The sequence below is a fragment of the Gymnodraco acuticeps genome, unplaced genomic scaffold, assembly GCF_902827175.1.
Source record: "Gymnodraco acuticeps unplaced genomic scaffold, fGymAcu1.1, whole genome shotgun sequence".
NCBI lineage: Eukaryota > Metazoa > Chordata > Actinopteri > Perciformes > Bathydraconidae > Gymnodraco > Gymnodraco acuticeps.
Window position 1 is genome coordinate 152213 of NW_022992351.1, and position 22874 is coordinate 175086.

The 22874-nt window shown below is 39.4% G+C and overlaps 1 protein-coding gene across 2 annotated transcripts; it reads left to right on the top strand.

Annotated features, from left to right (window-relative positions):
* Nucleotides 1-1082: 1082 nt before the first annotated feature.
* tead3a (TEA domain family member 3 a) lies at nucleotides 1083-20318 on the top strand. 2 transcript variants are annotated; one of them, XM_034209225.1, is made up of 13 exons: nucleotides 1083-1346; nucleotides 6272-6511; nucleotides 13560-13624; nucleotides 13943-14005; nucleotides 15204-15215; nucleotides 15613-15723; nucleotides 15947-15990; nucleotides 16070-16131; nucleotides 16218-16351; nucleotides 16445-16615; nucleotides 17276-17416; nucleotides 17508-17660; nucleotides 18467-20318. In XM_034209225.1, the coding sequence occupies exons 2-13, from the start codon at nucleotides 6505-6507 to the stop codon at nucleotides 18578-18580; spliced, it is 1077 nt and encodes a 358-aa protein (XP_034065116.1). In that variant the 5' UTR covers nucleotides 1083-1346; nucleotides 6272-6504; the 3' UTR covers nucleotides 18581-20318. The 2 variants fall into 2 exon arrangements, with proteins under 2 accessions (XP_034065116.1, XP_034065117.1); XM_034209226.1 differs by lacking the exon at nucleotides 15204-15215.
* Nucleotides 20319-22874: the final 2556 nt, after the last annotated feature.

The window sequence follows — 22874 nt, forward strand, 5'->3', positions numbered from 1 at the left end:
ATCAAAGATCTGCAAGCTACATTTTGACACTTCAAATCCGTACTCTAGATTAGGTGATAAGCAAGACCCAGACCCTCATCACTTCAGTCGATATCGTGTTTGAGTGCTGCATATTTGAAAATATATTGTCAGTTAAATAGGCATTTTTAACTAAACATATTTTACAGGTGTTTGTTCCAGTTCCTCTCAAACTAAGCAAAACACTATACCCAGTGGTAAACAAATCATTAAACATTGGCAACACATTGCTTACAATTTACAACATAAATAACATTTGATAGGTTACAAAGGGGGTATGATTAATCAACTCTCTGGAAGGTGTGGCTCTGCATAATTAATACTTTTACTGTTGATACCTCAAGATCAATTTGCTGATAATACTTTAGAAGTATCACTTTTTAATGCATTAGCCTACTTTAACTTGTAAATTAAGTTTTTTTAGTGGTCTACTTCTTCCTCTACACGTATACATTGGTGTAATGTATTGAAATACATTTACTCAAGTACCGTACTTAAGTACGATGGGGTACTTGTACTTTACCTAAGTATACAGGTTGCCTCTTTATACTTCTACTCCACTACATTTTGGAAGCCAATATTGTACTTTTTACTCTATTAAATGTATTTAACAATATATAAGTTACTCGCTACTTTACATATTCACATTATAAGCTAATACAAAACATAAATAAACTAATACATAAACTATGATATAAATTGATAGGTTAATATATCGAGCAGCATGAATCTAAAATGGGACATAAGACTCCATTTGACTTTTTATGCTTTAAGTATATGTTGATGTCAACACTTTTGTACTTTTACTCAAGTAAGATTTTGTATGCAGGACACTGTAGTATTTCTACTTCTACTAGTAAGAAAAGAGTACTTCTTCCACCTCTGTCTTTACAGTGAAAGCTAATTATCTGGGGGGAGACCATTACAAACTAGAACAGGACTCCAGGAGCAGAAATCCTCGGGAACCCTACAGACACAGTATTTGGAGTGTATGTTGTGAGAATAACAGAACAATAAAATCAGCACAGCCACCTTTCCCTATTCTATTTTCTCCTCCAGCAGGAGTCCGGTGTCATGGGAGGAGTTTGCGCTGGGACCCACAAAACTTTTGCGTGTGCGCGTGTTTCGACGCCACGCCTCTGTGCGTTTTCCTCCGCGCGTTGATTTCATACCAAACTCATACTTGGCATTCCGCCTTTTTTTCTGTCAAACACGGTTATTTTTACCAAGGAAATAAAGGCGATACACAAAGCAAAAGTGCTTTTTAAACTCGAGTATACGGGCAGGAGTGTGTGCCTGTAACAGCGGGGCAAGATAGCCTTTGTGAGGTGAGTGCGCTCTCAGATACTTCTTTGTTGTGTGCTGCAACTTTCATGCAGCTGCTTCGCTTCGTGTGTGCCTGAAGTTTTGGGATATTTTACATATTTCGCATTTTCCCGCTGCCGCTTTGCTGAATCAGAGGCTTTTTCGTAATTAGCGGGGAGTTCCTTTTTTATCCACTTAGCCTCGAGTTGTAATAAAACAGTGACTTTTTTTTGGCGTCTCTAGGACTTAGTTTGGAGTTTGTTGAGGTATTATTAGCCCGCAAGCTAACTAACTAGCATGCCAGATCGAGTGCGTTATCAGTGTTTAGTCTGTGATATACACCGACATTATGGAAATCACAGCTGTTATACACTTTAAAGCGTGTGTACGGTGTTTTACCCAAATGCTAGGCTGAGTTACATGTAACTTATTTCACACTTTGGATCAAAGGCAAATCGTGCTAACTCACAGTTGGCTAAACGGCTTTCAGCCACTGAGTGTGATTTCGTTTTTCCCTCTGCGAGCAGATTTACTTCATTGTGAAAGTGTCACCAACATGTAATACTGGTCTTACGGGTTTACACAAGTCGAGTGAGAAAAGACACCTTTGTTAGTTTGGGTACAGTCAAAGTAGTAATAGTCAGCTGAGGTGGCCACGTAAATCTGAACGCACTGTGATGAGATCTAGCTCGGTTAATCATAATGTCAGTGCTCCCATTGGAACAGAAGGCATCCTGCAATGTGCATGTGTCTTCTCAGTGTTTGCTGAGCTCATAGCTTTATTTAGCTCAATGCTCAACTGACTCCTCATTGCACTAAACATCTGACCTTTTGGTCATTGGTGCTAACTTTATAGAGAAACTGGCAGGGCCAAATATAGTGCATTCATGTATTTACTTTGCATCACTCTGATAAATTAAAAGTCTGTGGCTGTTGGTGACTCAGTTTACTGTTATTTTTCAATTATTATAGACATTGATCACCAGTGACCTTACACTCTTGACCCTGCAGCAGCTGTCCACTTAATAAAATACACTATTTCATAGATATCTCATTGATCAATCTAATACAACAGATATGCCTGACATTGTATGAGATGATCATTTCCAGTTTTGTATTGCTGATCTTGAAGTTAGTAAAGTTTTACTGGACTAAAATACTATATTTACTTAAAAAAACGACTGACACTTTGTTGTTACTAGCTTTAACACCTAATTTTTGGGTTTACCTTTTTGCTCTGACATAATTAAAACCCCATATGCAGATAAGGTCAAAGGTTTTAACTCTTCCTATGACCGACATTATTCAAACTGAGCTATCATTTGTATTTGCGTGACAAAATACAAGAATTACCACACATCATTGTTATAACAACAAATAGAAGTGTATTTTAATGTTGCATGAACAAATCAATGATACCAGTGAGCCATTCACAAACAAACCTTTAGAAGCCTGAACAGGTGAAAGTATAAAGTATTTTAAAGGGGAACATTTTTTTCTCCCAACTTGGGATCAATAAAGTACATCTTATTTTATTAATCTCTTTTGTATAGTGAGGGCCAATTATAACCCACACATTTGTCACTCATGTAATGTAAAACTCCTAAGAAGCCAGTTTAATATAATTTAGAAGATGTTGTTCTAGCTGTTAAAGGGCCCAAAAGGCACAGTAAACCTTCCTTGTCACCCTCGATAATCACAATGTTGTTTCAGGCATTGCTCTTTCCTTACCATCTCACCAGGGCCTGTCTGATCGTTATGGCAACAGCACAGTCCCGTCAGCAGTGATTGAAACTGGGAAGGCCTTGTACCCTAATGCGTCCAATAAGCTCACCACAGCAGGGGAAGCTCTTGCGACCACATCGATACTCTGTGGCTCTTTTGTGGCAGGGACCATGTTAGCCACGCTCTGGAAAACATTACACACTAGGCAGCATTCATGTTGTATATGTGTACGTGTATTTGAGGAGACTTGGAGCATCCTCAACAATAACAAAAGAATGTGTAATTTCCTCATGTGGCCTAAAGTTGCAGGCTTCTGGGAAGTTCAAATGGCTTATGTTCTGCCTTTCAAAGTAGTTTCTTTAGGACGGTTAGCTAAAGGACAATGACTATCTGGTCTGTCCATCACCAACTTGTGTAACCCTAATAGCTTGGCCAACTGGTAGTGCCTTCATTGACCTTGGCCAGTGTCTTTGTACGTTTACAGGCTCTTAATGTTTTGCCATTTTGCTTGTCTGGTCTTTAACCTCGAATGCCAGGGCTATTAATACACCTTGTGCCCATGGAGGCTGTAAACAACCTCAGATGAATCTGATCTCACTCCTGGTGAAGTGTGGAGACATTTGTAGTCCAAGATATCTGTCGCCATTCTCGGCAGCCATAAAGTTAATCCTGGCTCTGTCAATCCATCACATTGTGTTTGGGGTTATGTGGCAATTGCAGGACAGCTTTAGAAGTAAGCTCAAAATAATGCCCATGAAATATACAAATAAAAGTTACATTTGATTAAAGGTGGGGTAGGTAAGTTTCAGAAACCGGCTCGAGATACCCTTTTTGTTATATTCCATGGAATGCTCTTAACATCCCGATAGCAATGAATATCTTAAGTGCTTTGACAAAAAATCCATAAAAAAATGTCATCTGTGGAAGCCGTAATACTGTAAAAAGTACAACCAATCCGTTTAGCCGGGCCGGCTAAACGGATTGGATTGCCGCTCTGTCTGTCAGCCTTCCATCTCGTGCATGCACAAATGTATCTCGTGCCGTCATTGGGCGTGCATTGCGCGTTGTGTTGGAGGAGGTGCTCTGTAAGGAAGTCTGAAGGAAGGGGCGGATTCTTTTCGGCTGTGTACTTTCACATTTTAGTGCACTCGAGCCGGTTTCTGAAACTTACCTACCCCACCTTTAACTATACATTTAATTTAGATTGTACATTGCGCATACTAGGGTTGCAAGTAGGGATAATCACAATTTAAATTATCTTATTTAGTTGTTTTGTCTATAAAATGCCTGAAAATAATAATAAAAAAACTGCCCGTTACAATTCGAAAGATGAAAAAAGCAGATAATCTTCTCATTTGAGAAACTAAAAACAGAACTTTTGGTTAAGGTCCTTTGGCTAATGGATACATTGACTAATTGACAAATCGTTTGAGCTCTGATTATTCTCTTGTGTTGTCAGGTGGCACATTCAGTAATCTAAGAAATTGGCTCTGATTGTCCAGGCTCTGATTCCTAGCATAGATATTGTGCTTGTAGTTAGGGATGCTCAGATCGCCAATTTTGGGGCCGATCGCCGGAATCAGTATCGGCCGTTGCCGATCCGATCGAGTGGGCGGGGCCTATGGGAATCTTCCATTTAAAGTGATGTTTACACTCAGTTAATGGGGCTCATTCACTGGCGCTTCCACAAACAACAACCAACATAATTATTACATTCAAATTAAGTACATTATTCAAGTTTACATTAACTTTGGATAATAACACGGGAGAAATTAGCGGAAGCGCTCTCTTTTCCTCTCTCTCCCTCTCCTGACAGCCTGTCAGTATCTCATGCAGCTCACTGATCCAGTAATGAGCGACCCGACAGTGAAGAATAAATATATGTTTAACTAGTTTAGCTTGTTCCAGAGGTAGATAAAATGGCTGAGTGTGTTAGGTCTAACTCTTAGTGTGTGTTTCGCTCCGCTCACCGGTCCGTCACAGCGGGCGGAGCTGCAGGATTTCTGCTTCACACACGTTGCATACCGCTATTTTATTGTCATTTTCGGACACCTTCAAATACTGTCAGACTGTTGAAGCCATTTTGGCGAGCTTGTTTGCCGTGCACAGAGAAAAGTGTCACATATTTTACGTCATGTGATCGGCTCTCGCGATCGGCATTTTTAGAGAGCACCGATCGATCGGCAGAGAGTGAGTATCGGCCGATCGATCGGAGCATCCCTACTTGTAGTTTTACATCTAACAATATTTTAATAATTTTACCACATGAAAAGGCCAGTGCTCTGTCCACTTCTCACTCCAAAACAACATATTTTTCCCAAGGAGTAGTTTCAATTTCGGAGAACAACTGGATATTTATGTTTCTTTGCCTAAAAAGCCCTTTCTATCTTAAATAATGTGATTGTTAAGACACAACATAGATTTCAAGCTATTGTTGTGGGCAGTGGTGTGTGTGCTGGTTACTTTCAGTTATTTGGTGGGTTGAAGATACAGAAAGATTATTTAGTTTATTTTTACTTGTACACTTGTAGAATATGCACTTTAGGGTTTGTCTACATTACATTAATCAATGATTTAAAGCGGCACTGTGTTTTCAAAACACCCAGCATACGGCTGCATTCATTTCTTTAAACCTTGCTGATTGCCATGCCTTTTTGTCTAAATACATCAGCTATCAAAACAAATATGGCTCTCTGCTTTCACATTGTGGTATTATGGTGTAATGCTTTTTTAATGTGGAAGAAAACACGTCTTGAAAACTGGATTCAGTACAAGAGCAGCAATAGTTAACCATGATAGTGTGCGGCTACATTTAACAAACTATGCAGCCTGACAGGGTAATGTAAGAACAAAATAACAGTGTAACTCAAATTCTTCATATTTATAATACTAGGACTAGCTGACAGCTTTAGCCTCAGACTTTTAGCAATACATCATGTATGAAGCTCTCTGTCACGTACATGTTTAAGACCTTTTTTTACACTGTGCTTGTTTTTAAAATAGTCCAAATAAAATGTGGAGCTGCCAGCCACCATTGTCATTTCAAGCTTCAAATCAATATTTGCTTGCTAAATGAGAAGTTTTCCGTAACTTTATGTACAAAGAGAAATTGTTTTTAAAAAAGTACTATTTGGGATAATGAGTGATACAGTTTGCCTATATTCTTGTTAACTGTAGGCGTAGTAGTAGAACTTATCAGAAATGTCATGTCCTGTTGTCCTAGGTGTGTTGTGGCCACGAGCCGTCATCATTGCGTCGGAGTGGAGTTGCCGTGGCAGCCCTGACGGGGCTCAGGAGGATGGTGCAGATGGAGAGGTGGCAGACGGGCCGGACCGGGGATTGGACGGTGACCCAGAGGGAGTCTGGAGTCCAGACATCGAGCAGAGCTTCCATGAAGCCCTGGCCATCTACCCTCCATGCGGCAGGAGGAAGATCATACTTTCAGACGAGGGGAAGATGTATGGTAAGGTCCCGAAAACGTCTGTCTTAACATGACTGTTTGTGATTCTTTTAATGGTGTCAACTCAGTTTAAAATGACCAAATATATTGTAGTCGTATCATATACTATAGCCTCTTACTAGGGATGCTCCGATCGCCAATTTCTAGGGATGCACGATAATTATCGCCCGATAATTATCGGTCCGATATTAGGAATTATGATGTCATCCCGATAAACCCGATACCAGTATTAATAGCCCCGATAATATACAATATATTTTTTGGGTGAAAAAAATACTGCGGTGTGGGTGGATTGGGATGAGGGGCGCTTGTTTTTTACTCGGCTCCTCCCGTTTTGCCAGTACTGTGGTATTAGTGGTTTAGGAAGAGGGGAATTTTTCACAAATCCAGCGCTCCCTAACTCATGCCTGGCTGCGACGTAAATGGTGTGCGGCCGTGAAGCCAGGACAGTAAACAAACATGTCGTCGGTGGTATGGGCGTTGGAGCTATGTGCAACTCAAGGCATATGCTCGAACCGGAGCTGCCTGGACGCTGCAATCATGTTGCGCACTATCCGTGCTGAGTGTGCTGACTTTTCGTACAATGTCCCACTGTCTGGCTTCCTGCATAAAGTCAAGTGCTCGGCGCAGTTGTGGCGAAATGTCGCTCCTCTGTTTTCATTTAAACAGCTCCGTATATCCGTTAGTGCAGCTAGCTAGCACCAGATGCTAACAACAACAATGCACGTAAGGTCTCTCTCTCTCGCTCGCTCGGGCCACACATACACACACCCTCCCGGTCCTCCCAATAGCCAGTCGGTGCCTGCCGGTGAGCGTGGAAGTGTGGTCTGCCACAAGCGGGCGGCAGGAGCGGGGCTGTCAGCATCAGCTTGTAGATGGTATTTTAAACTCGATGCGCTCTGAAACTGCGGGGTGGCCGAGGAAAAAAAATACACATGCGTTAATCGCGTTAAAATAATTAGTGGCGTATATTTTTTTTTTATTATCGGTTATCGGTATCGGTTTCAAAAAACCAATATCGTGCATTCCTACCAATTTCGGGGCCGATCGCCGGAATCAGTATCGGCCGATACCGATCGCCGATCCGATTGAGTGGGCGGGGCCTAAATGGAAGATTTAAACATCACTTTAAATCTTCCATTTAAAGTGATGTTTAAACTCAGTTAATGGGGCTCATTCACTGGAGCTTCCACAAACAACAATCAACTTAATTATTACATTCAAATGATGTACATTATTCAAGTTTACATTCACTTTGGATAATAACACGGGAGAAATGAGCGAAAGCGCTCTCTTTTCCTCTCTCCCTCTCTCTCTCCCCCCTCTCTCTCTCTCCTGACAGCCTGTCAGTATCTCATGCAGCTCACTGATCCAGTAGTGAGTGACCCGACAGTGAAGAATAAATATATTTATAATAACTAGTTTAGCTTGTTCCAGAGATAGATAAAATAGCTAAGTGTGTTAGGTCTAACTCTTGTGTGTTTCGCTCCGCTCACCGGTCCGTCTCAGCGGGCGGAGCTGCAGGATTTCTGCTTCACACACACGTTGCATACCGCTATTTTACTGTCTTTTTCGGACACCTTAAAATAATGCCAGACCGTTGAAGCCATTTTGGCGAGCTTGTTTTGCCGCACACAGAGAAAAGTGTCATGTATTTTACGTCATGCGATCGGCTCTCGCGATCGGCATGTTTAGAGAGCACCGATCGATCGGTAGAGAGTGAGTATCGGCCGATCTCGTTCGGTGACCGATCGATCGGAGCATCCCTACCTCTTACGAATGATAGTTTTGTTTACACTTATGTCCAGTAGGGCTGAAAAACGATAAATGATTCAAATAAGTGTGTCTACTAGGGCTGCACGATTTGGAGAAATAATCTAATGCGATTTTTCTGACAGATATTGCGATTCGATTTGCGATATTTGTTTTTAACCGACCCAACGGAAGTTTATTGTAAAATACGGCCATATCTCCGGCTAGGAATGTCGTATCAACGTGCTCCCGTCTCTAGCACCCCCGTTTCACCAAACCATCTAGGAAAGCTCCATTGGAAGTCATTTGGAAAAGTATTTCAAAAATACTTGGCAGGTGATTGGATCAATCTGTCGATCACCTACTATCATGGGCCACTTCTGATTGGTTAACAATGACTGGTACATGTGGAGCACAGCACTTCTGATTGGTGTGGATGACTGACACACAAGAAGAACAAAAAAAAAAATCGCAGGCTGTGCGATTTGATAATGGCATCATTTCAAATCGCGGTTTCGATTTCAAATCGATTAATCGTTCAGCCCTAGTGTCTACGCTGGAGGCATTATGTTTTCGTCTGTCTATCACATTCTCATGAAGGCAATATCTCAGGAACGCCTTTAGGGAATAGTTTTTATATCTGGCACAATCGTCCACTTTCAATGATGACCTGACTAGAATCTGGTGGTCAGAGTTCACTATGACTCCACAAAATGCATTTTAGCTATAACTCAATTATTCGTGACACCATTTCTGGAGAATAATATCCAAAATGTCAGAAATCAACTTCACTGTGACTTTATAATGTTCTGCAAAAACACTTTTCTGGCAATTATTTAATGGCATGGAACAGAAGGCTGATTGTGGTCGGACACTGAAATGTTGACAGTAATCTTGTGAGCCCACCATGAAACTGTGGTGATTGATGGATAGATGGATGTTTGGTCCTGCTGGGCATCCATTTCAATGAACTTATACACATATAGTATAGAAAAACCACAAAGTCTAACAGTCAAGAGAAATTAGTTTAATCTATACATCCCAATATGATACATTTTAAAAAGAAAATCCTTAAGTAGCTCACAATTTGTACAACAAATGAATTAAAGGGAAAATAGCCCAGAAAACAATATTTTGATTCAGAATTTATAATGTTTATGTCTTACTGAAGTGAGTGTCTACAAGCTGTACAGCGATACAAAGATAAGGTTCAAGTATAATGGCTCATGTTTTCCAACTGCGTACACTTTATTGGTCTTTTCTTTTACTGAATATTATAAAACTGAAACTTTGTTCTTGAAAAGGTTCCTAGCAAAGGTAGTGATCCACTCCAGAGATGGTTCTGTAGAAACCTCTCAGTTTGTGCCCAGGTGATCTGCCTGGAGGTATTTTGGGAAAGGGGCTATTTAACTTCGAGGTCAAAAAACAGCCCACGCTGACAGGGTCCAAGACTAGAGCAGGTTGACATTTCAGGTCAGGTTAGGGTTAGCATATGAACCAGTAAAACACACATTCCTGGACATTCATTTCTTAAAGACTATTTTTTTAGGATCTGCTCAGTACACTGCCAGTGAGTAGAGCTTTGATGTATTTTGACCGTTTCTTCCTACCTTATTGAAGTCCTTGGCTGCCACCCAACATTCCTAACATTCCTCTTTCTTTTTTTTTGGCTGAGGGATGGCATTCCGGCCTGCAGCAGCCTGTGTCATGCGTTTGTGTATGTGGGAGTGTGTGTTGTGGGGGAAACTAAATATGTGCTCCCATGCAACAGAAAGAGAGAGTTTGTTTCAACGTTGCAGCCTTTTCTCCTTTTGTGGAAGTGTGGGCTCGCTGTGTTGACCACCCCCACTTCCTTCTGTATAAACAAGGATAGTCCCACTGGTTACACAAATTCACACGTTGGAAAGCGCCACTGACACTGAAAATAATCCCCACGCTCTTTTTCCAACTTTACACAATACAATCCTTTAAAACCTTTGAATACACATTTTAGTTTTCAAATGTTGCGTTTTATTTGTCAAATTGTATACCTTTTTTAATAAAAAAAATGTTTTGTAATTATTATGATTATTTTACAGTTTACCAAATAAAGATTTTTTAAAAACAAGGTAAAGAAAGAAGACAACCTTGCTTTACAATAATAATTACTTAATTAGTGATTATATCAGAATTTCAGTCTGTGCTTTCCATCCATATCATACATTTCACATATCCTTCAATACACCACAGGAGTACAAACCAAATAAATGTTTGAAACCTTGAATACTATAGATGTACTTTTACTTGACATTGTACAATTTGACTCGGAAAATATGGCTTTTAAGCTAATATACCAATTACCAATATGTAAAATCCCAGACTTTACCTCTTAACCAAACTATTTGTTTTACCCCAATGCATGCTAATAAGTTCCCCCTACGGCTAAACTATGCCCGTCATAATGAGCTCCAGTCTTTGTGCCCTCAGTCATATGTAACTACTATGAGGTCACCAATAACTATGCAGTCAAGCATGTAACACCATAATTATGGGTGTACTGAAAACAAATAAAAGCATTCAGATTTTTTTTAATTTATTGCTTTAGCTAAAATCTTTCTCGTCATGTCTTTGTGTAGTTTTTTTAAAACATGTCTCTCAAAAGAAATTCCTCCTTAAGTTTATGATTGGTGTGGGTCAATTTTGTTGAGGCGGGTTTCCATTTAGAGATGGGAATAACTCAGATCAGGTCAGAGACGGTCTCCTGCAGATTGTCAAATACATATTTGGCAGGGCCTCTTCACACTCTGCTGAGAGATGGTCATACTGCATGGTCCAGAGTGAAATATGCAGCTAGATATTTGCAAGACACCTTGCAGATCTTGTCATTTGGCCAGTCATTTACTTTTAATTTAAAGGGGACCTATCATGCAAAATGCACTTTGTGATGTCTTTTATACATAAATATGTGTCCCCGGTGCGTCGGGGAACTCACGCAGCGTCAGAAAATAAAACCCTCTCTCTTTTCCTCCGTACCCAAATCTTTTAAAAACGGGTGTACAACGAGCGGATACAGATTCCATCCGAACTGATGTCAAATCAGCAGCGGACCCACAGAAAATTGCTATCAGAAATAATGCCTGACGTGTTTTGGACGTAATCTCGTCTTTGTTTACATTAGCAAGCCTCGCTAACACTCAGAGCTAACCTGTACTGTAGAGCACATGTGTTTTTAAAAAGCAGGAAATAAAAAAAAATAACTCACCTTGTGATAAACCTGCAAGAGAAAAAGCATTTGAGCTCCATACTGTTTCAGAAATAATCCTTGACGTGGTTTAAACAGGATGGCGTTTTATCACAGCCGAATTTAACTTTATCTCCGGTAGAATTCTGATCAGGCATTAGCTCCGCCTCCTCTTCTTTCTTTTTTTTCAAGCTAAGGACCCAAGATCCGCTTTTCTCTAACCGGGCTGCAAAAGAGGGGTATGAGCAGTGTGAGGGATGGCTACAATGGGTGAGCTGTTTGGTATTTTGAAAAAAAAACTTCACAGACATGTTTTGTATAGGTATGGCCCTACAATATATTTTTCAAATATAGCATGATAGGTCCACTTTAATTGTGCATTGAACTAATGACCAAATACATGTAAAGCATAGCTATAAACCTGAGTTGAAGAAAGCTTGGTCATTGTTGCAGATGAAGGAAATCCAAGGTGTAAATCAAAGTCAACTTTAATGTCAATCTTTCAGTTTGTGTGTACAGACAGAGATCAAAATGACGTTTCCAACAATCCCGAACACAAAAATATTATACAATATACAGATATGTATGAAAGATGTATATTCTATATACACAATCAACAGACACATATGCACACATTAAGATAAAAAACACAACAATCAATATATACAAAATAACAGTTACTTCAATATCAAAATCTTTGGGAATGTACATTAGTGCAAGATTGTAACAAAAATAACACACATTATAATAAATAACACACATTATAATAAGTGGCTCATGCGTTTACTGCTGGTGGAAAGGGTCAGTCCTTATGAGGAGTAGCAGTAGGCTGCAGGAAGCTGCATGTGTCCTGTTTTGGGAATTGGAGCAGACTCCTCAGTCTGAGTCAGACCCCTCTGCTGATTTTGGGGAATTCTGTGTTCTGGTAACTCCACAGAGCTGACTCAGCCCGATGTGACCTAAGTTATAGCATCGCATTACTTCCCAGAAAGAAGGATTGTGATGATGTGAGAATAAATTATTAAAGCTGTAGAATCAGTATGTAAGGGCTAATTTTCTCACCATTATCTTTGGCTTCTCTCTCAATCTGCATTTGCAGCTGGGTAGAAAGTGAGTTGCTTATGGTCCGATAAGACTCACCAGGTGGGGGATGGTAGCTGTGGGAGGCAGAGAAAATAAAGGGCCGACCATGCAGTCTTTAGTGACCCCATGTGAGAAGTCTTACAACTACACGGTGAACTCTCGTCTCTTTTTCTTTCGTTTTTCCAACATTGCCTGCCATCCAGCTAGCCCAATTTCCCTCTAAATGATCACCCGTTGTATATCATATACCCACTGTGTGTGTGTTTGGGTAGGGACATTGATATAGCCTTACCATCTTCTCAAACTTTAAGTGCAGTCACATTAAACTTTCATATTCTGCTGGCTTCATTTCAAATGGGATGGAAAAGATTCCAAGTCTCTCGATCTTCTTTTGCTTCATACCAAAGATTGTTCTGGAATTTTAAGCACAGCCTAAACCAGTTCCACCAGTTTCACAATGTGTGACTCCTAGGCTGAACATGACGCTCTCATAGCTTGAATGTACTTAAGAAGATTCATGTGTTAAAATACAACCGAGCCTTAAACTTGATAACAAGAGCTGCGACCAACACCAAGCAATCATTTATTTTGGTTGAAAGTTGTGGCAAATTAATGACAGTTAAATGACATTTAATGTAATTTCACCAGAACACTTTTAGATTTCTGAAACTAATGACGCCAAGATCATCACTAATAATTATAGGCCATTACATTGACAGGTTATTCCATACTTATCAAAAGCTCTAAATGGTTCCAACACTGAAAATTGAGAGGCTGTCTTTACTTTATATACATTTTTAGGAAAGGATCACTATTATGAACCCCTGATCAAAAATATATTGATAACTATATTGACTGAAGTAAAGCAAATGTGTTCAAATAGGTAATGATGGCGTATTTTGATCAGAACATATTGTGTCGTGCGTGACTAAGGTTTAATGATAGAAATGTTTAATTTCTCCTCTTTGATTTCAACTATTCCTTTTTCAATTTTAGGTCGAAATGAGCTGATTGCTCGCTATATCAAGCTACGAACAGGGAAGACGCGCACACGCAAACAGGTATGTACAGACAGTAGTGAAGAAGATAGTACATGTGTTTTATGATAAACTGTTGTAATTTACTCATTCGCTTTGATACAATTATTATTAAAGGACCCGTGGCTTTTTTAAATGGCTAAATACTGTTATATTTTTAATTATTTTAAATATCTTTCTAGTTCGCTACCTGTGTTTTTAATTCTTGTTTTTATGCACCACGACACCAAGTCAAATTCCTCGTACGTGTAAACCTACCTGGTAATAAACCTGTTTCTGATTCTCATTCTAAATCAAGCCTTAAATGTGTGCTTTTTCATGGGGGTCCCCCTGGCTTCATAGGTGTCTAGTCACATTCAGGTTCTGGCACGTAAAAGGGTACGAGAATACCAGACCAGCATCAAGGTGGGTGCCCACTGAATCAACTCTCCCTTCCCTCTGTAGTCACATCCCCTCTTCTTTTCCTTTCCTTTTTCCTCCCATCCTCTGTCCTTCGTCCTGTCTTTCATCAGGTCTCTAGTCACCTGCAAGTCTTGGCCAAGAGAAAGTCTCTTGAGATTCAGTCCAACCTCAAGGTACACACGTTAGCTGCTTCGCTCTGCATGTGGCCTAAATCTAACATTAAATAAAATCAAAAAATACGTCTTTGTCGGAGCTTAGGACGTATTACAAGAAGGCATATTTAAAATAATAAAGCATGACATATCTATTTAGTGTTAACGTGATGCTTGGATTTCTATACAGGCATCTAAGGCAGTTGCCCTAAATCATGAGGATGGAGATGAGTACATCCAGTTTACAAATAGTTAGTTGCATGATTTGTAATACCATCATTTTTGTTATTAGCAGTGGGAACAGGACGTGGCATGCTCAGGCTTTGCAAACTCGTATTATTTTCAAACATTGCTTTCCGTCTGTATTTGAAGTCGTCTAGCGTTGCTCAGTATAAAAGTCCGATTTGTTGTATTTTATCAAAGTATGTTGGAAATAGTTTTATAAATGCATGGCAGTAATGTTGTTTAGTAAGTGGCTTTGGAAAGTGTATTACATTAGATACAGTAGTCGGCTCGTTTGAACTAAGCATGTGCATGGCTTTAGTAACGTAAATAAATGGCTTGCATACACTCAGACACACAGGGAGTAGTTAATGGGCCCCTCGTCCATGTGCACATGACCAATTTCAGTTTTCTCTTTAAAATCATTTCTGATCTCTGTCTGAATCTAAGAAACTTCCCTCAGTACTTGTATACCTCTTTCTTCACTCTTATAAAGGTTCTGTGTGACGTCTTTTTGCACCAAAGGCATTTGTCTTGCCGCCCATTTGGAGAACATGTTTAGATTTCCCCGCAGGTATATTTCCTGGTATAAATGTTAGCGCTCAGCTTTAACAGAGCATTCATCAACAGGATGTAGCTCGTCATGTCTGTTAGATTATAATTTTGGCTATACTGTGTTTTTAGTGTGTAGGTTAGGGGTGTAGTCATTTCAAAGAGTTGTATGTGTAGAGGAAGGTGTTTTTCCTCATTGCCTAGTAGAACATCTGTGACCTGCTGTTGTTTTGTATGTACTGAAGTTAATTATTAACGTGTCTCCTTTGCCATAGGCCATGAACTTGGTAAGTTTTGGATATATAACTACAATCTTTTGCTTCAGGCTTTGTGCTTTGTGGTTGGCATCACATAACTGCTAGCCCACATTGCAGTTTTACCGCCAGACTCAAAAATCCTGCTCATTACTCCTTTGTTTTTTAGTGGCTTTAGTTAAATACTGGTGATGGCTCCAGTTAGCTAGTCTGCTAGCTTGGTGCTCTTTCTGCTTTGGCATCCCACTGTATCTGCTTTGCACTCTGTCCTGTCTTCCCTCATAGTTACTGCTTCATGCTGAATTACTGTATAACATGTTGGCTGGCTTGCTGTCTGAACTGGCCTTGAAGGCTGGCTGCTTCTAAATTTGACTGGATTTGACCAGATGGAGCATTGTCATTGTGTATCGCCTTTTTCTCTGTTATTCAGGACCAGGTATCCAAAGACAAGGCACTGCAGACGGTGGCCAACCTCTCGTCAGCTCAGATTGTGTCTGCTAGTGTAATGAAACCCCAGACTCAGTTCCCTCCACCAGTCAGAGTGAGCCTCAAACACACACACACACACACACACACACACACACACACACCACACACACACACACACACACACACACACACACACACACACACACACACACACACACACACACACACACACACACACACACACAGAGACAAGCAAGCATCTGTTCTTTTCTACCTTCTGGGTAAAGCTCTGAGTAATACTATCTGCTCCATTTCCCTTCTTTCCTTTTGTTTAGTTTTGGCCCGGCCCTATGCCAGGACAGGCTGGACATTCTCAGGAGTAAGTATCACTGGCAGATTATTTGGTGTTGTTTGTTTAAACCGGAGAATGTCTAATCATTTTGTGTTCCTTTTTGCAGCATCAAGCCCTTTGCACAGCCACCATACACTACACTTCCACCCCCTGTCGCTGCACCTATCAGTGAGTGTGAACCCACAGATTTGTACTGAGTTTTAAGCAATAATGTTCGGTATGTTTATTGTTTTCCTGATTTAAATGTTTTACAGGCTATGAGCCCCTGCCTCCCCCACGTCCCGCCGCCATAGCAGCTCCTGTATGGCAAGACAGAACCATCGCCTCAGCAAAACTACGGCTACTAGAGTACTCTGCATTTATGGAGATCCAGAAAGAAAGGGAGATGGTACAGACACCCAGACCTTTATAAAATACTACATAATACTTTTTTATGTCCTTTACGATTGTTTTCTTATCACTTCTCCTTCCTTCCCTACAGTATAAACACCTTTTCGTGCTCATTGGACCGTCAAACCCGGGTTACAATGACCCCGTTTTGGAGTCCATAGATGTGAGGCAGATTTACGACAAGTTCTCTGAGAAGAAGGGAGGCCTGAAGGAGCTGTATGAAAAAGGGCCGCACAACGCATTCTTCCTGGTCAAGTTCTGGGTCAGTACACAATGCCAGTATTCTCCCTTTTTACAGGCACGCTGCAGAAAAGTAGGTCAGGGTAATTAAAAAATGACCCCAGGAAGTCAGGTGATTATTAGTACGACATTGAACACAAAATGCATTCCAGTTTTTACGTTGGATTTATTTGTATTACTCAGTCAGATAGATTGTTAGTTTATACATTATACAACTCAGTTTACAACCAGCTACACTGGGAAAGCAAAGCCAGTGGGATGATAGGGCAGAGGTTCACACAGGAAATTAGTAGTTGATAGCGATGGTAAATAAATCAGGCTGCAACAAATAGTTGAAAGCTTCAATCAACCTGTTCGTTCCAATTCTACATCAACATTTTAATTATGTACAGTTTTTTTCTATATACATGTTTACTCATTCTTTTTAAACTATACAATATGACAAAAGAGATTTAAAGATGTATTCAAAGACCACAAAAGCAGCTTTAAATACAAATAAATGCATTGGTACAGCCATAGTTAGTTACTTAATACATCTGAACAATGTATTTCCATCCAGACCCAGGTATTTGCATGAATAAACTCATCAGCAAAGGTTTTATCCATCTTTTTTATTAGCTTCCACTGATAGTTTTTTTTCCTCTCTTGACACTCATTCTCCATCTTTCTGTGCTGGCTTCAGGCGGACCTGAGCAGCGACATCGAGGAAGGCTCCGGCGTGTTCTACGGCGTGAGCAGCCAGTACAGTGGAACAGAAAACATCACCATCAGTGTCTCAACGAAGGTCTGCTCCTTTGGCAAGCAGGTGGTCGAGAAGGTGGAGGTAAGAAGCTTTAATTGAATACTCATAATGCATTTCATATGCAACCGTTTAAGATATGGTTTAATTGTGTGTGTGGATTTCTCTCTCTCAGACAGAATATGCTCACATGGAAGGAGGAAAGTATGTGTTCCGCATCCATCGCTCGCCCATGTGTGAATATATGATCAACTTCATCCACAAGCTCAAACACCTGCCGGAGAAATACATGATGAACAGCGTACTCGAGAACTTCACTATCCTGCAGGTGTGTGTTGGCCCCTCGTGTTATTTCCTATATTAGTATATCTTGACAGGTCTCAGTTTGTTTTAATATAAGTTAGATTAGATTCCTTTATTGTCACTACACAGAGTACAGCGAAATTCCAAGCATTCCCGATGGTGCAATCACACACAACATACAGTATAAGTATCATTTTGAAAATACAAGCTAAAACTTTTCATATATAATAAATAAAGTGACTATAAATTGGACCTATGATACATTGAACAGTAGGCTTACAAAACAATACAACATTACCATACAAATACAAGAACAATGCGGTCAAGGCAGTAAAAACAAGTCAATAAGTAAGTTATTGTACATGTATTTATCAGTTGATGATTACATTGCATTTAGCTGACGCTTTTATCCAAAGCGACTTACAATAAGTACATTCGACCAAGAAGATACAAACTTGAAGAAAACAGAATCATATAAGTACATCAGGTTTCATAGAGCCAAACATTTCAAGTGCTACTCAACTGGCTTTAGATAAGCCAGTCCTTTATTAGTATATAAGTGCTTTGTTAGTAATTGTATTGCTCGAAGTGGAGTCGAAAGATTACAAAACTAGAAATAAATATGTGTTCTATAAAAACGGTATGATGTAGAATATAAAGTGCAGTTGGATGTAAACTGTACTTAGTTGAGCATAAGTTCAGTTCCATTAGTGCTGTGATTGTGTGGCTGTGTTCAGCTCACGTATGGCACTGGGGTAAAAGTTGGTCTTATGTCTATTTGTCCGTGATTTGATGCTGACCTCCACCATGTTTCCCTCTTTCTCTCGCTAGGTGGTCTCCAACAGAGAGACTCAGGAGACTCTGCTGTGCATCGCCTTTGTGTTCGAGGTGTCCACTAGTGAACATGGAGCACAGTACCACGTTTATCGACTAGTTAACGACTAGCAGCACATGCTGTGCATGCAGAGACTCTCCACAGACTTTTTGATACATACAGCATAAACACTATTTCCAGCTCAAACACACAGAACCCCCACTCCTGTACTCTCAACACACTTGTTTTAACAGACCAACAGTCACACTCTAGTCACACCTCTTGTTTGTATGTGTATGCTTTTCCATCACTGCAAACTATGCACCCTTTTTTTAAACAGCCCATGACTTAAACACTAAAGTGAAGTTATTTTATTATAGATTTCTACAAAAATCCAGAGTAATTATCACTAAGTGTTGTGATGTAATCCATGAAATGATTTAGTCACATTAACCTCTCACCTGGAGAAACTGATTGAGCACATCTCAATGTATCAAGGTGCATTAAAGGTGGTCGTCTTTTTTTATTGTATCCACTGACAAGCAAAGGAAAAGACACATAAGAGCTAAATGCTATAAAACAAGTTTAATATAGGGTATTCTATTTTCATATCCATTATAAGGGCAATGTAGCTGTGGTGCATTTAAAATGTATATTCTCTTTTCCTGGCATATGTATTTACGGCATAGGTGTGACTGATGTGAGACCAGTTTGAATATAGATTGGCAATCAAATCATTTAATCAGTGTTAATGTTACTATTCCACAATGACTTTTCCTTCTGCAGTTTAGTATCTCTGTATGGAATGAAAAGAGCCTTAATTGGGGTATCCTCTATCATTGCTTTGTGTGGAGAATCATTATTATACTCCACTTGGTTTAATCAAAACTCTAAGGGAAATGTAGCAGGAAATATAAGTCTGCCTCTTCCCAGAATGCAATTCACTACATGTCTAGACGTAAATGTCCTATTTATATTTGAAACACGTTTTAATGTGTAAAGAGAGCCATCCTTTTAAGTGTTTAAGTTAGGCTCACCTGTCTTTGGAATCAAAATAGTTCACAGCTAGTTTAATATTCAGTTCACACTTTAGTGTCAGCAGCATTTTGAAAGAAAGAAATGATCTTTTACTGTTCATTAACAAAATCCAGTTTTAATTCTGACTGTGTGGGCTCGCTGCAGTATTTCTACCTCCACGTGAGTTGGGATAAGAATGTGCTTTGGTTCATAACGCCTTAACCTGAGGAGCACTGATGTATAGGACGTGTACACTACACTTGTAATGGTACTGTTTATAAACCAAAACAAGGTAAATAGACTCGTTTTTGTAAAGATGAACTATCTTTTTTTGTATTTTACCAGCACGGCTAGAAGTGTTACTCTAAGCATCAGAAATGATGGGTTGTTTTGGATGTATGCAAAATGATGTATGGTACAGACCACACTACGGTCACCCACAGTGCACTGGGGTAGATTTTTGTCTGATAACACTAACAAATTATCCAGCTTTCATTGCTTTTATTTCTCTTTTGTTCAATGTAATATTTTTTGGTTTCTGGTACAAGTTGCTACCAGCCTTTTTTATATAGTAAGTGTTTTTTGACTCTATTATGCCCTTCCCAGGCAGGATTATCTTTAACCATGTGAAAAGTGACAACGATTTGTCTCGACCATGAAAGTAAAAGCCGACTGGTTCAGTTTTAAATAACCAAATTCACTTTCTGGTCAGCTAAAAATGTTTATTCTTTTATTTTTCCTATCACTGTACTCTGGTTGGCTGTGCCTCATCACTCCTTTGGTCAATTCTGCTCAGTGAATGAAATCTGTGCCTTCATGCTGTACCAATAAAATCACATGGTGTTTGCAAAATCGTGTATCATTTAGAGTTTTTATACTAACACTTGGCTGCATGGGAAAGGAATTAATTAATAAATATTTAAATGTCAATCCCTAATTAAGTGAAATCCCATATACTGCACAGGCCTATTTATTTGCTTTAGTTTCAGTGTCCTCATCTGTAGTTTTTGTACTAGTCATAATGTCTACTGTGTATTGTATTCCTATATCTACAGCAATTTCAATTATCTTTTTTATGTTCTAGCCACTTGAACAGTTTTAACAACGTATGTCACCTGATTAATCACCCCCCCTTGTGTTACACACTGAAAATGTCATGACATAGGTTGCATTTCTCATTCAGTCTGCTAGATGGGGCTGTCACCTCAGTTATACAGACTTGGCATTTGTGTGTGACAAAAAGTGTCTCCTCTTCATGGAAACATAATCTTATTTGTATTAATTATCACATGTGTTGAGATATTGGTGTGATAGAAACAAACAGTGCCATTAATTGTAATAATGATTCCTTAATGTTAAAAAAAAAATGCGAGAAAAGTATTCATATTGGCAATGGGAAATTATGCTGCTTGTATGTGCACCACTGAAATGAAAGATACATCCGTGTCATAATACAGCTTATTTAGGGCAAAGGTTGATATTTATCTACACAGCTTTTGCTATCTGTAAATGAACTGCATTTATATAGCACTTTTCCGTCAGCATCCACCCATTTACTATCATTCACAAAGACGCAGAGACTGCCATACAAGATGCCATCAACTCAGGAACACTAACAATCACACACATTCAAAGCAGCCGGTTCTGTTGACTATGAGATGGCAACTATCCAAGGCATACATAGACAAGTAGGTGTAGGTGATAAGAGTATTTCACAGTCTATGTAACCTTTATTTTTGATTAGTAAATACTTTCCAAGAAACACACAAAACAAAACTTAGTACTAAAAAATTCTATTAGAATTTAACAAAAAAATAAAATGTTTAATTGCCCTAAAGATAAAAGTGATTGGATAGTTATTCATGTTATTTCTTGTCCTTTAATTTTTATTGTACAATGCCATATCTTTTTGTGCTGCTGCAACACAAAAAATTCCCAAATTGGAATCAAAGTTCTATCTTATTTTATGTTAATCCATGTTGCAGGTGTGAATGGATTCGTTAAGATCAACTGGCATCTGCATCGTGATCCAGTCTTTTTAATGTATTCAATAGGGGCCAACAGAAGACAAAAACCAAGTTGTAAATCTTTAGACAAATTTTTGCTTCATCCAGATGTTCTGTAGCCGTTGTCAAAGGGCATGACGGCATGTACACCTGCTTACTTCCAGTATTCCTTAAACTCCTCTGGCCGCAGACATTAGTCAGAACGTTATCCGTCTGGAAAGGCTCACATAACCTACGGCGTCCTGCAAAAACTACAGGCAGTGTAATGCACTAATAATGAGCCTTCATCAGCAACAACACCTCACCACACTCCCTAGACATGCCTCAACTCACTGTCAGTAGGACGGACACACACACACAAACACAAAGAAAGCCCTTAGGCAGGGTGTGGTACTTGCTGGCCACATGCCAACATTGCAGCAGTACAAGAATATAGCTGAGATAGTTCACAGGTTGCTCGTGTTGTATTTCAACTTAAATTATTGAGCCATGATGGAGCACTGATAGTGGTTTAGTTACTAAGTTACTTTAAAATCGAATAAATCTGGCTTTAAAACTACATGGGTTTGGTCAGTTTAACTAGACTGCCATGTCATGATCCGATAATCCTACCTGATCTAAGGAATTTCACACTATCTGACCATACAACTAATGTTTGACTCATGTTCCTCTCTCTATCAGATACAATTATGGTAGAAATATAGACTTCATATGCACCTAGTAGTTTTTCCTTGTCATTAATACACACACTTCAGAGATATATTACGCACACATGATATGTGTTACCTTGGCAGGTTTAAGGAGAAGGGTGTGGTGGGAAAGTATAACCTAACCTGCAGAAACGTAGCCAAAACATTCCGGTTAAGCAGAAAGCATGTGCTTGATGTGTCGTCTCCTTCTTTCTTTTCTCTCTTCTAACTGGCTCTGCTATTCTCAAACTGAGATACGTTGGTTCCTGCCCTGACATCACATCTGACATTGAACATTTGCATAAAAGAAAATAGCAGGGCATCGGGAGTTTAGCCAAGAAGCTGTTGAGGTAAAAAAAACCAGCAGTTTACCTCACACAGGTTGATCAATTTAGTTTGTAAAGATGATTAATAAGGACATAATTATAGTGTGGGAGAGAGAGAGAGAGAGATTAATCAATTTGTGTAAAGTTTAGTAAAGCACTCCATTTTAGTAAAGTTAAAATCATGATGATGTCTTTACCTTTGAATACAAAAAAACATTTATCCAAAAGCAGCCTTATGCCAGCTGACTTATGTGGAGTCAACCGACATAAGGAGCAATGGATGGATTCCATGGAGGCGTTTTAAATGGAAATGAAGTTACAAAATTAATGGAGAAAAAAAAGTAGTTTGCCATGCCCTGCTTGTAACAACATCATTCATTACATTAC